Here is a 13581-nt window from a genome sequence, read left to right as displayed (position 1 = left end):
CTTCCACATGTTGATGTATGATAGCTACTGTAGCCCTATCATTTTGTTGTTTTTGTTTGTTAAAATTTCCCCACTTGTACACACCAGTGGTGTAGAGTATGTGGGATAAAGCAGAGGGAAAGGTGTTTGCATGGTTTATAGTAGTGTTCTGGGCTGGGCTGGTCTGCTGCCTGTGTAATTGGCTGCTTCTGATACATTTCACCTGCCAGCTATGCTAGTTCTCCTACTCCTAGATTACCTTCCTACTGCTGTTTTCCCTTCCCATTGCCTTCCTGTTTAAGCCGGGGGAAGCTAAGTCTACGCAGAACTAGTGCAGGAGCGGTTGTGCACATCCCTACAGCTTATTCCTGGATCGCACGGCAGACATATTGCCTGCTGGAGCTTCTGAACTAGTCCTGCATACCATGTGGGGCTTGCTGAATCCGGGGGATTATGTGTACATTCTGTATGGTGATCGCGATACAGTGGTGTTAGGAAATTAACTTTTTTCCACTTTAGTGCGATCTTGGAATTGGCATATTTAATTTATGGAGGGTGCAGGGGGGGGGCTTGCCCCCCTGGAGAAATGTAGTAAAAAGTGTTTGTTAGTTTGGTGTTGTTATAGGTGGAGGGGATGTTATTTACATGTTCTTTGCAGTTTTCAATGTTGTGATGCAGAGTTTCAGTGTTCTGAGTTTTCAATGTGAGTTTTCAGTGTTTTGGGTTTTCAATGCTATGGTCTTAATGTTTTGAGATTCAATGTTGTGAGAATTAGATGTTTTGAACTAGAACCATTTTGCCATATGCTTCACATTGGCAATGTAACAGAAACAAGCTTATTCATGCAATGAATATAATGTAATGTACTCAAAATGTTTTGTATTATAGTGTAGTAAAGTTACTGTAATATACACAAAAATATTCTTAATGAGTCCGGAATGGGGAAGAAAAGGGCCCCAGGGCCAGTCCATCAATGTGGTGAAACAATATGTCCTACAGTCCCTCAGATGGAACAAATTGTGTAAAAAGGACCTCTGATGTTATTTTAAATGAATCTGATGCATGTCTGTGTTAAATACATACACTGTGCATATCCAGCATACATACAAACTATTAAATCAGTTACTGCATACCTCAGCATATTGTATTTGTACATAAAACATCAAGGAAGGAAACAACAAAGTGTTTTCAAGGAAATGTTCACTTTCTGGCTTTAGTTTTGTATCTGCAGAACTTATAACCTTTAACATCTCAAACTAGTATAGGATCTCTTATTATTTTTATTTTTCTTATTTCTTTACTTTAGGTGCAGTGCACATGCACAGATAATCAAGAGTCACTTTCATATTTTATAATAGCCCATTTTTTTATTTTTTTTAATATTTTTAGTATGTATGATATTTCCCATTTGCCTCATTTCAACTGTAATACATTTTTACAGTTTTCGGTGCAGGAAAACAATCATATAAAATGCTTAGTGGCCACGTTGGAAATAAGTGTATAACTCTATAGTAAAAATCAAATGACTTTGTATTTGCATATTTATAATAGATTGTTTTTCTGAATTCCATAAAGTACTCATCCATATAGTACAATTAAAATGATGCATACCTTCAAAATGAAACACAGCAGGCAGAATGAACTTTAATAAAACATTTTGTAAAAAATAGCAACTTAAAATAGTTTCCATTATCCGTAAAAATATCAAAACATTCAGACATGGTCAAGTGAACTTTTAATATTTGCCTTGATATAATCACTTACTGCTTATTATTAAATCACATGTTTAAGAACAGACTGCCAAATCCTTTTTGTGGAATTCCAGTATGAAAAAGGGTGAGGCATGCAAAACAGTCTGAGAATTCCAAGACTACATATCTATGAATTAAGGGGATAAATATTCTTATCACCCCAAGATATGACAAGCTGGTCAGGGGGTATGAATACTTAGTTCAAGGTTATAGGGGACAGGTTCTCCACGGAAAACAACTATCACAAATATATCAGAGAATTACAGCCATCATTATTAGTACTAAGCACCATGGTCCAGGGCCATCCACCATCACATTAATCAAAGTACTGCGAGCTGGAGAGAAGGTAGCCAGACCTACACACACCACTCATCCTTGTGTCCCTTAATATGACTGTCATGCAAAAATATGCTGTCACACTACGCTATAACATACCTCTTTTTACTGAGGTAATGTACTTAAGCATCATGACTCAAATAACATTGCAAGAAACAGAAATAAATGAAATGGTCAAAATGTTCAAAAGATACAGTTTTCTCAAATCAGATTTCTTTAAAGCTTAATTCTATACTATAAACACTATAATAATCTATGACTATCACACCTTTAAGGTAAGGCATTGAAGAAGGGAAATTCCTCATGGATGGACTGTATGTTAAAGACAAATACAAATGTGTACAAATGAATTGTGGGAAACGATGACAGCAAATGGACTGGCATGTCTGAACTTGGCAAACACAGTCAGGAAGTGTTATGATCCTCCTTTGACATGGGTCACTACAGATGGTGACTGGAATAGTCATCCATTCACATGAGCTGCAAGAGTTAGTGAATGACACGTTCATCCTTGTACCTCCAAGTCTGGGTGATAAATGGAAAGAAAACGTACACATTTATGCAGTAGAACAACCAAATGGACAACCACTGCTTTCCAACAGTAAATGAAATAAGAAGGTAGTTTTGCTTCAAATATATTTTGTATACAACAGCATACAGCTCAATTTATATTTAACATATGTACCATTTACTTGTTATAACAAAGGTGAAGATTATTAGCCTAATTTAAAGAAAATAGCAATACTTTAAAGTTAGACGTAAACCCTGAAATTTCTATATACTGTAAGGATTTCTATAGTATGAGAACACCACAAATGATGTCCATTAAAATAAATATTTAAAATTTGAGGGGAGTATAGAAAATGTTTGGATATATAATTAAGGGTGTCTCTTCAGGCAAAATGCAAGGAAAAGACAGTCTGTAAAAGGAATGTCATATGTGGATCTTAGTATACATTTACCGGTTTCAGCAACACTTAACTTCATATGAATAAGACTCAATCTCACAGTTCTTAGCCATTGAACTTATATAATATATAAAGACATCTAAAAGTAAGAAAAGGGAAACTATTAGTACACAGAATTAGTTTATTTCACAGGCCAGAGCAGCGAGACCCAAATCTCTCTCTCTCTCCTTTTTTAACTCAAGCACAGAGGTATGGAGGTATGGATGCCTGACTTGTTGTGAGCTGTAGTAGGACTCAAACATGGGTCAAATATCCAAGCTACAGTGTACTGAAAGCTCAGTTTATGAACAAAAGGTATTAAGACTCAGTCCTCATCACCACCTGGTGGACTACAATAATTCCTGCACCAGGGCCTTTTACAGTAATACAATGTCTAAGGCTGTACTGGTACTCTGTAGTGTGGGCTTACACTAAGATTCATTGGAACAGCAACCATCAAAGACAGACAACAGAAACGTTAGGGTGAGCCAGGTGACCACAGTACTTTAGACTATGGCCTCTTATAACATCAGAGAAATGTTCTGTACCAAGGTATGCCAATATTACATTCCAAGACAGGAAACACATGAAAATATATCACTGGTGATTACATTTGTTAAAAAAATAAATACTTCTTACTGTATCAAATGCATTGAAAAAAAAAACATCATATTCTACAAAAGCAGCTTAACAGAATAAAACATTATTTTCAAGAAATACTGCTACACTACAACAGTGCATAACCATTTGGTGATCAACTAACTCTCAGCTGATGAGACCTGTGCAGTTCTTAAAGTTTGCATGCTACATAATGTGTTGGTATCTGATTATTACATGATTAGCAGTCTGTCACTATGTTGGTACCTGGTTAACACTATTGCAGCAAATAATCAAAACATATAATTTTATTTAATCTATCCACCATGCCATGAAGTTTCTGTACTTGGCATAATGTTTTCCAGTACATAAGCAGAAAATGCAACCTAATTCCCAACAAACAATCTTCTCTTTCTCTTTTACCCCCCCCCCCCCCCCACTGGATGTTACATACCTCCACTATTCATATCCTGCCTGCTGTTGATGGCAGTACTGGAGATGTAAAATATAAACTAGCACATTAAGCAAGAGATAAATATGTATAAAAAGTGAATACTGTTATAACAAACTGGTCAAAGGACGATTTGCGAAATGACAAATACTAGTGAAACATTGCATTTCATTGTAAATGTTTAGATTTTTGGTTTCTTCTGCACTGGAGAAGGAAGTGGGTCCTGCAGACTAAATTTTGGAATGTCAGCTGCAGCAGTGAAAGGGAACCTTTTGGTGACTACTTTCTTCCCGATTGTTTCCACCTACGTAAAAGAAAGAAAACCCATTAAAAAGAAAATCAAAATTGATCAGCAGCAGTAATGGCACACAAGTCTGCCTGACTAATCTTTATAGCAGCTATACAGTGCTTATTAATACCTTTAGAACAAAGCTGGTGAGGTTATTGGAAGTGCCTATCAATCAAAACGTGCTAACTCCGGAATATACTGTCTGAAGATATGGAAAAGACATTCCAAGAAATTATGCAAAGAAACAACCTACATAATATCTTTATAGCAGCTTATGCAATAAAGTTATTAACACAAGCATATATATAATTATACTGCTTTTCTCATATCACAAATGCTGTTATACACACTTGCTGACAAAGGTGAAACAGTAACACAACAGTGAATAGTTTAGTAATGCATGAAGAGCACGAAAGGCAAATCCTACTCAGCTTTCAATGTAACACAGCAATAGCATGACTTTAATGTACTATACCATACAGGCTAAGTGAGAATTTTGAAAATTTATACACACACTTTATTACTTTATAAGCAACTGTATTTGTCCTTAGCAGTCATATGTATGCCATTTTCACATGAACACCAACAGAAACCTAAGAAACAAACGCTATAAAAAAGTCATACTATATTTAATAGGGCATTCATGTCAACATGTCTGTAAAGACATGCCTGCCCAAGCCTTGCTCTTAAAAGGTTCCATCATCAAAGGATCATAGGAAGTTACTAGGCTATTGGCCCTGAGGTCCCTGCAGCCTAGCCAAGATTTTAGCCCATGTTATGACAAGTTAGCACCCAATGCTCCTGTCCAGCAGGGACCCAGGCAGAATCCTAGCGGGTGTATTTTCTGTTCCCCATCCAGTTATCCAGGTTGCACTTAAAACGAGATAATGAGGTACTCTTCTTGACATGAAGGGGGAGTCTATTCCATAGAAGGGGGAGTCTCTGGGACACAAATCTGTCCAGCCAACAAGTCCTATTGATGTCACAGACCAGGTTGAGGTAGCGAGTGAGGGTTACTCAAGCGGAGCTTGACTTGCAGATATGCAGCAGTCCCATCAAGGGGCGGGGTCTGAGATTGCTTTGTATGCCAGACAGAGGTCACCTCTAAGGAGTCTGTAGGAGACCAAGTAGAGGGACAGAGCTTTTAGCCTATCTGTGTAGGGTAGATATTTGAGACCCTGGAGTCTTCTGGTGAGGAACCTCTGTGGTCTCTCCAGCTGCTGCATGTGCTTTGTGAGGTACATGCCGAAAGGGGCGTTGTATTCAATAATGGGTCTTATAAGGGAAGAATACAGGGATGTTATGACCTCCTTGTCTCTGGATGAGATACTCTTCCTAATGAGGTGGGCCATATAGAAATCCTTCTGTACAACAGAGGTAATATGGTGGTCAAAATTCAGGCTGCTATCAACCTGGGAGCCCAAGTCCCTCACAACTGATTGCGTGCTTAGGACCTTGTTATCAACGTGATAATTTGTGGGGAAGTCACTCTCCCCAAAGGAGATGCTGATGCATTTTTTGGCATTCAGTTTGAGGCCATGTTTCTGGCACCAGTCATTTGTTTGGATGAAGACCTCTTGGAGGATGTCCACATCACTAGGGGAATTGATGACAGCACCCACCTTGTAGTCATCTGCAAACCTGGTCAGCTACAGCCCACTGGTTTTGGCCTGCACCTCAGAAAACTATTTCCCAAACAACAGAGGTCCCAAGACCTATCTCTGGGCAGTGATGACTTGCTCCCTAGAGATAAGGGGGGGCTGGTGCTAGAGATGTCCTGATTTACTTATGGAGGGACAGAGGGATGAAGTTTTCACTGAACCTTTCTGCCAGCAGGTTGGCTATAACTACGGTGTCTGTGTATGTGGTGTCCTTGACCACCAATTCTGAGCAGATCTGAGTGCTTCCTTTGAGACTGTCGACATATATGAAGAAGGTCTTATGACTGTCTTTAGCAGCTGTGGATAGTTTGGACTTGAAGTTTACTTTGGACGATTTCACTGGTGCTCGCTAAGGACAGATTGCTTTCAATTAGGCAACTGCTCCTTCTTGGTCCTGGACAGCAATTTTTTCTTTTTATTAGACAGTTTTATTGCAGATGTCTGCCAGACAGGTTTACTGTTCCTTGAAGGGAATTTTTGTCCTGTCGGGTATTCCTGATTCCATGCAGCTATATAAATGCTTGTATAGTACTTTGGTGTAGGTTTGGACATTTGTGCCAGTTCCTATGGAGGGGGCAGGGGCTGTGAAGCTGTTTATACCTTCCATCAGGAGGTTGTAATGAGCTTTGAAGAAGTTTTTTTTTTTTTTACCCTAGCTGGGGAGGGGGGGGGGGGTCAGGGGAGATGGTGACTTCGAAAGTAACCACTTTGTGGTTGTATCTTACCAGGGAGGATGACACTGTAGGGATGCTGCAGTGGTTTCTCATGTTGGTTAATACCAAGTCCAAGATATTATCACCTCTTGTGAGGGTGTCAACCAGGTTGTCCAAGGCATTTGCATTGACAAAAATCAAGGAATCTCTGGGCATTTGTGTTTTGGCATGAGTAGTTCTTCTAATCTATGGCTGGACAGTTAAAGTCATCCAGAATCAGGGTAAAGGGTTGAATCTTAATAGATTTGAAGAGGCCCAGACAGGTGGAGTAGGCATCAGGAGTTAAAGTTGGGGGCCTGTAGTTAGCTATGATTTGAATAGGGGTCTTGTCAATGGTTAACTAAACCTGGAGTGTCTCCTGTGTGTCATACTGTTTGACCAGCCTGGAGGTCTGTATGTCTTTAATATATATTGAAACCTCACCTCCTTTTGCTTTGCTGCCCAGTGTTTGGGGTCTGAATGTATGATAGGATGAGTAACCTGGTGTGGCTGGGGATGGTCTCCGCAGCTTTGAGCCAAGTTTCTGTGAATGCACAAATGTCAGCATATTCTAGGGTTAAGAATGCTTGCAATGAGTACAGTTTCATGTTTAGACTCCTAGCGTTTAGCAGCATGACCTTCAATTTGCATTTTGATGAAATTTTCATGTTGGTAGTTTTGCCCTTATGGCATTGCCTAAAAAAAAGCACTATGGAGGAGGCAAGAGCCTTTAATAGAAGCCTGAAGACCAAGGGAGACAGTCACAGGCCATCTCTGGCAAAGCATCGTGGTCTGATCATGTCTTCCCAGGCTGTCAGGCACTGGATCCCCTTGGAATGGCACCAGAAACTAAGCCAATTAAAGTCAATCATTTTAGGTTTGTATTGAGGCATCATTCTGGGTGATGGTAAAATGCTGCTTACGGCTATGGGCATACCTGCCTGGAATACATTCATTGAGCTTGATCATGTCTCTCTTCATATAGTCCAGGGAGGTACATCTCAAGTCATTCACTCCAACATGGACTATGACAGCATCATAACAGTACCTGTTGTTGAGAGACTTGAGTGCATGTGTTATATGGTGGATTCCTGCACCTGACAAACAACTAACCGTGACTTTCTCCTTATCCAGCCTGGTGAGGGGCACATCTGTGTGCCTCACAATGCAATCTCCTCAGACTAATATGTTGGGTTTGTGGTTAGGCCTTAGTGGCTCTGAGACCCAGGTGTGTGGACTGTGTGTGGTGGGCTGTGGAGTTCGTGTGTGTTTTTGCCTCGGAGATCTCATTTGTTTGGGTATGTTTTTGTTGACGACCTCCACATATGTGGGCATGTGTTGTGTAGATGTGGGTGGTATTTGTGTTGACAACCTTCTCAGCTGCTGAGAAGTGTTCCGCCACAGGGCTACTCAAATTACCCTGTCTAATATCTCCCAAATGTTCCATATTTCTAATTTTAACTTTCCGCTTTGTCTGTCCAATGTACCACTTGGTCTGCAATAAAATTAAGAACTTAACAGGAAAGAAGATCAATGGTAAAAAATATGTTGCTAGGGAAATGTTTAATTGTGATTCCTATGGGGTGATTTATGTTATTGGATGTGGGTGTCCACATACCAAATGCTATACTGGACAGACCAAGCAGAAAGTTAAAATTAGAGGATGGGTCTGGAGACGGTTTATTTTTCAGTATTTTAGCCTGATCCCATTTACCTAGGGGAGGAAATTTTAGGGAGGAATTAAATAGAATGGAATGCAAAATGATATAAAATTATAGGACATTATAACCTAGGGGGATGAATTTAGATGCTAATTTGACTTGTATATAAAATGTATTTATTCAATGATTTATTTATTTGTTGATTTATTTATGTATGTATTCAATGACTTTTGGGTGAGTGTGTTAGGTTTTTTTTAAAAAAGGTTGGGTGGGTTTTTTAATTGATGAACACTGGGTTTATAAATTTGACCTTTTTGTATTGTGATTTTACTCCTGGAAGGCGACTGGCCGAGGTACCAGAAAAATAAAAAGAAAAAGTTTAATGGTCTTTGTGGTAGAACTGTTTCCTGTTTTTTTGTTTTGATATTTATAGTTATTTTTGTGTATTTGTGCCCTTACGTTACTCAAATGAATGATGACATGCGTATATGTACTATTTTATGGATTTTTTTTTTTTTTTGGCAGAGTGTGTTTATATGTGGTACTTGTGGTTTGTTGTGCAACTTTGTCAATGGTTAGTACGTTCTACAGAAATAAGAAGTAAAAAAGTGTGTACAGCTTGGATGATACACTTTCAATATGTGTAGTGCTCATTTTGCTGGAGTGAATTATTTGTTTTGATGATCCACTAATTTGGTGCTGCAGTTCCATCTCATCGGAGGAACCATGAACAAAATACGAAATAATGGGTGGATAAACTCAAGGACTGATGGCTACAGTTTAAGTATTGTTTTATATAACTGCTAATATGTTTTACATTAGCTTGCATCTTTTGATAGATTAGGAGTCTGAGTGGAAAGTGTTTGTCATTTCTGACTGCTCACTAGCTTTTTGAGTTGCAACTAACTGGTACAGTAACCCTGACAACCACCTCCAGCATATGTGGAGTTTACTGGTGAAGGGGGTAAACAGAAATAGATTACCCAGTCTTTGTTCCATCTCAAGTTATGCACACAGGCAATTCTGATCTTTCATGTAGATGGAAAGTGGGAGGTAATCAGAACATTCAAAGTAAACCCAGACGAACACAGGGAGGACACTCAGTCTCCACATATGCCACTCCAGCTGAGAATCAATGGGGAGAATTGCCCTGCTTTGAGGTGGCAATGTTATCCATGTCTACACTGTGCCTCCCCATTAGTTAGTGCAGTCCTCAACTGTAATCAACAACTTACTATAAAATCACACTATTTCAGAATGAAGAAACCAAAAATAATTGGACAAATCGGGTACAATTTGTGAAGTCATAACAGCTCAGAGGTGTGGCTGACAGCAGCAATTACTTTAATATTTTGTTAGTCAGGTAGTCCATACTGTGGTAGATGCATATTTTTTGTACTTTTTTACTTCATTGGCTCAGTATACTTAGTAGTAAATAAGTAGCATGACTGAAATGTACATTAAGTCACGTATTAAGCGTCACTTTATGCAGAAAAGTGCAACAGGTACCAAAGGCAGCTTTGGAAACCAGAAAGTGAAACAAAGATGTGCAGCATTCAATCATGCTATACTCAAAGAGAGAAAAAAAAACTGCCATCTCAAATGCATACATACTAAACAGCAACAATGAATGGACGGATGGATTTGGTAAATACTCTGGGGGTAAAGTTAAAAAGAACTGAAAGTGATGACAGTCTCCCGGATACTTGATGTTCTTTATGTGAAATAGCCTTAATGGAATGTGTTAAGTATGTGTCACCATCCAAAATACCTTTGCATTTATACATTTGTTCAGGTTTGAGAACTCTAATATTGACCTTTGGGAGGTGTCTTGAGAACCATTTTTGAGAACTAGGAATAATGGAACAAAAGTTTTGGTCTCCTTGACCGGGAGACAACTAGTGAACTGCTTTCTTTGTTAGCCAGTGAGATACTAACTGAATAGCTTAGTCTACATGGTTTGTTGATATTCATGGCACAGTGTGCATCTTTGACCTCTCTTGGAACTCCATTTTGCAATCCTTGTCCAAATGTCTGAAGTACCCAGTGATCTATGGTCATCTCCTGCCATGCAGAAAAGTGATTCTGAAAACTCCCCCTAGGGTGCGTCTATATGCGGGCGGGTGTGACATTGAAGAAAAGGCTTACAAATCAAAGGGATTAAGCCTCTCTCCTGTATCATCACCTGTGAGTTTGATGGTTAGGTGCCTCATTCCTATAACACAGCCCTTTGGGATTAAGCCAGTTTTCTCCTCTACCTTCATCTGTGAGCTTGCAGGTTAGATGTCCCATTCCTACAACACAGTCCTTTAATAGAATGGCTGCTCTTCCACAAGTGTGGGTTGGGAGAAGGGTGCATCTGTTTTAAAAGAAGGTCTTGTCTCTCCCTTTTTGCCAGATTAGCCTGTTGGTAAACACTCAGGAATAAGGCTATGAGCTGCTCACAAAGTGGTTCCTGTAGTCCAGGGTTTTATTCCCTCAGCCTCCATTTGCATACTGTGTATGAAACCCTGAGTAAGTCACTTAACCATATAGTGCTCGGGGGAATTGGGAAGTTAGGCTAGGCTCCTTAATGGTCTGTTGGACTTCATGCCTAGTAACTAACTAATTATGAATCAGTAACATCATCAGGAGGTTGCCCGTGTAACATAGCATGGGTAGTTGGACATTAAAAAGCGGTTACATTTTCAGTGCAACTCTCAGTCTTGAGCTTAGCTATTGTCTTCTCGTTAAATTCCCTATGAAAGACAGTTTCCCACAATGTCAACAGAACAATACTGCTCTCACAACCTCAAACTGTGCATCACTTGAGTAAGTTTGGAATATTTTCAAAGGACTGCAAAACAGACAAAATTCTTTTTGCTGTGGGCCTGCCATCTGCACTACCTAATGTGGAGGCAAGACCCAACACCCCCCCACTTCTGGCACAGGCAGCAAAAACTATCTTTGCCAATGATATTACTATGGATACAGTAAACTCAGAACAATATTCTGCAGAATATTTTACAGCACTAAACAGTTTTCAGTATTATCAGGGTATAAGATTAATGAAGGTAAAACAAAGGCAATGGTATTAAATTACAGAGCAACACTTGTGCTGGTATAGGGGTTCCTATGTTTGTACAGACATGAAAAAAATAGTCATTAAGAGAAATGGATAAAGGAAGCAGAATATATGTGGGAAGACACAAAGACAATGGAAATGGTGACAATGGATAAAGAAAGCAAAATTCAGGCCAGAGAGAGATTTTTCTGTTCTGTTAATATTATACAGAGGACAGCTCTATTTTTTCAACCTGGAGGGGAAAATATGGGTCACAATTAACAAGGAAATAAAGAAATTCTTCTGGGAAGATAAAAAAGCCAGAGTACACTGCAATAAATTGATACTACCTATTAAAAAATGGTACTAGGACTCAAGAATGCTTCAATGTCACGGATGCAAAGCTGTTGTACCTAGTGCAAAACCAAGTTATACATCTAAATGGAAGAACATGGTGATCAATCAGGAAGAAAACATAACAGAAAAAGAAAGGCTGGGGGTTTTGGTTGCAAATGGAAGATAAGGACAAACAAGCTGAACACTTCATAACATAAAATTACAGGATTAATCCATATGTAACAATGAAATGACTAGCAAACAAAGCTAGCACCTTTGTCAAGAGCAGAGACAGGGAGGAACACAAGTGAAGCAGCAGGATTGTGGATTACAACAATAAACATGATTTCGACAACAAGCCACTAATATAGCAATAACCCACGCCTGGGTGTGGGTAAATCAAGCATTACCCACACCCAGAAGTGGGTTATTGCTATTATACAATGACATTATTTAAGAAAAAAAATAATTACTTGCCTCCTTGCTGCCCTTCTGCAGCTGTCTGGTATTCCGCGGAAGTTCTGATGTACTGCGCATGCCTACGCAGTACATCATAGCTGTGGTCAAAGCAACGGAGAAAGCAAGATCTCCGTTGCTTTTTACTGTTTCATTATGTTAAATGGGTTTAACATAGCGAGACAGCTTTAAAAAAAGCAACGGAGAATCTCCAAAAAAGCAATTAGAAAAAGGAAATCAACATCTATACCAATCATACTTCTACTAGTAAATACTGTAAAACAGATAAAAGAATAAAAAGTGGAATCTTTAGAAAAGGGTACAAGTAAATTCCATAGGAAAAAAATGGAAATTGTGGGGACAATACATTCAGAAAATGCTTTGGAGGATGAATGAGGTTTAAATGAAGGAAATGAACAATTTATGTAATGAAATGGTTATATTGCAAAGCATAGCATATATGATGTATAATGTTTGTAAATGTGAATTTGTTAATATGGCTTGATTATTTTTATATAAATATAAGCATGCTTATGTCACAAGCGATAATTCAATAAAGGTATTAAAATTAGAAGCCCCCACTAACCAGTGAAGAGTGGAAACAGGATAGTCTGGTAATCAGGTAAAACTTCTTGTGAAAGAACAGCCATAACTATATTATTCAGTGCAGATGCATGATACTTAATCTTTTGTTGTTCTGATAACTGCCTCATAAACAGTCAACAGTGTAGATCAGAGTGAGTAATATATCTTTAAGAATCATTCCAGTCAGTGGGCACGTGCATATAAGTACTGAGCACATGCAAGCAAGAATGCCATTTTGAGTGAGCAGCCAGAGTGAGAGCATACATGTATATGTAGTAGCCAGTTAGATAGATTTAAGTTTAATGTTTCTGCCATCCATCCCAATGTTTGTATGAATAAACTACTTAAATGAACACCCAAGCCTCATTGTCTTCTTAATATGTACAATATGAGCAACATGGTGTCAGAATGGCATCCAGAGTTACAGCCATGAGACAACTGGTTAGAAATGCGGATCATCCCTACTGCTCATACGACTTGCACACAGGTCAGAAACAATTTCCAGGTACTAAAACTCGCTTAAATGATTTATTTAGCTACGGATATACAACAAAGCACTCAGAACACTCAAAGCAAATTTCTAATTAAACAAAATGTCCAAAACTGTGACATATTGATAATAATATTCAAAATAATTACGAAAATGTTTGAAACAATATCTGACTTGCATAAAATGTGCAGAAAAGGGAAAATGACCATATTTTTCTCTATGTGCTACTTTTTTGCATTAACTAAAGCTATTCGAAATATCCAAAGTATGCAAAGTGTTGGCAAGTGTGTGCAGCATTACAGTGCGG

At 38.7% G+C, this 13581-nt stretch overlaps 1 protein-coding gene across 1 annotated transcript in view; it reads right to left on the bottom strand.

Moving 5' to 3' along the window:
- Nucleotides 1-1324: 1324 nt before the first annotated feature.
- The window catches only part of UGDH (UDP-glucose 6-dehydrogenase), a 293962-nt gene continuing 281705 nt past the window's right edge, over nt 1325-13581 (bottom strand). Inside the window, exon 9 of the mRNA XM_044063569.1 lies at nt 1325-4365. Coding sequence (XP_043919504.1) covers nt 4243-4365 — 123 coding nt within the window. The 3' untranslated portion in view covers nt 1325-4242. The remainder of the gene's footprint in view (nt 4366-13581) is intronic.

Source organism: Protopterus annectens, chromosome 2.part1, assembly GCF_019279795.1.
Source record: "Protopterus annectens isolate FY-2018-M chromosome 2.part1, PAN1.0, whole genome shotgun sequence".
Lineage (NCBI taxonomy): Eukaryota > Metazoa > Chordata > Ceratodontiformes > Protopteridae > Protopterus > Protopterus annectens.
This window is presented reverse-complemented; position numbering and strand designations above follow the sequence as displayed.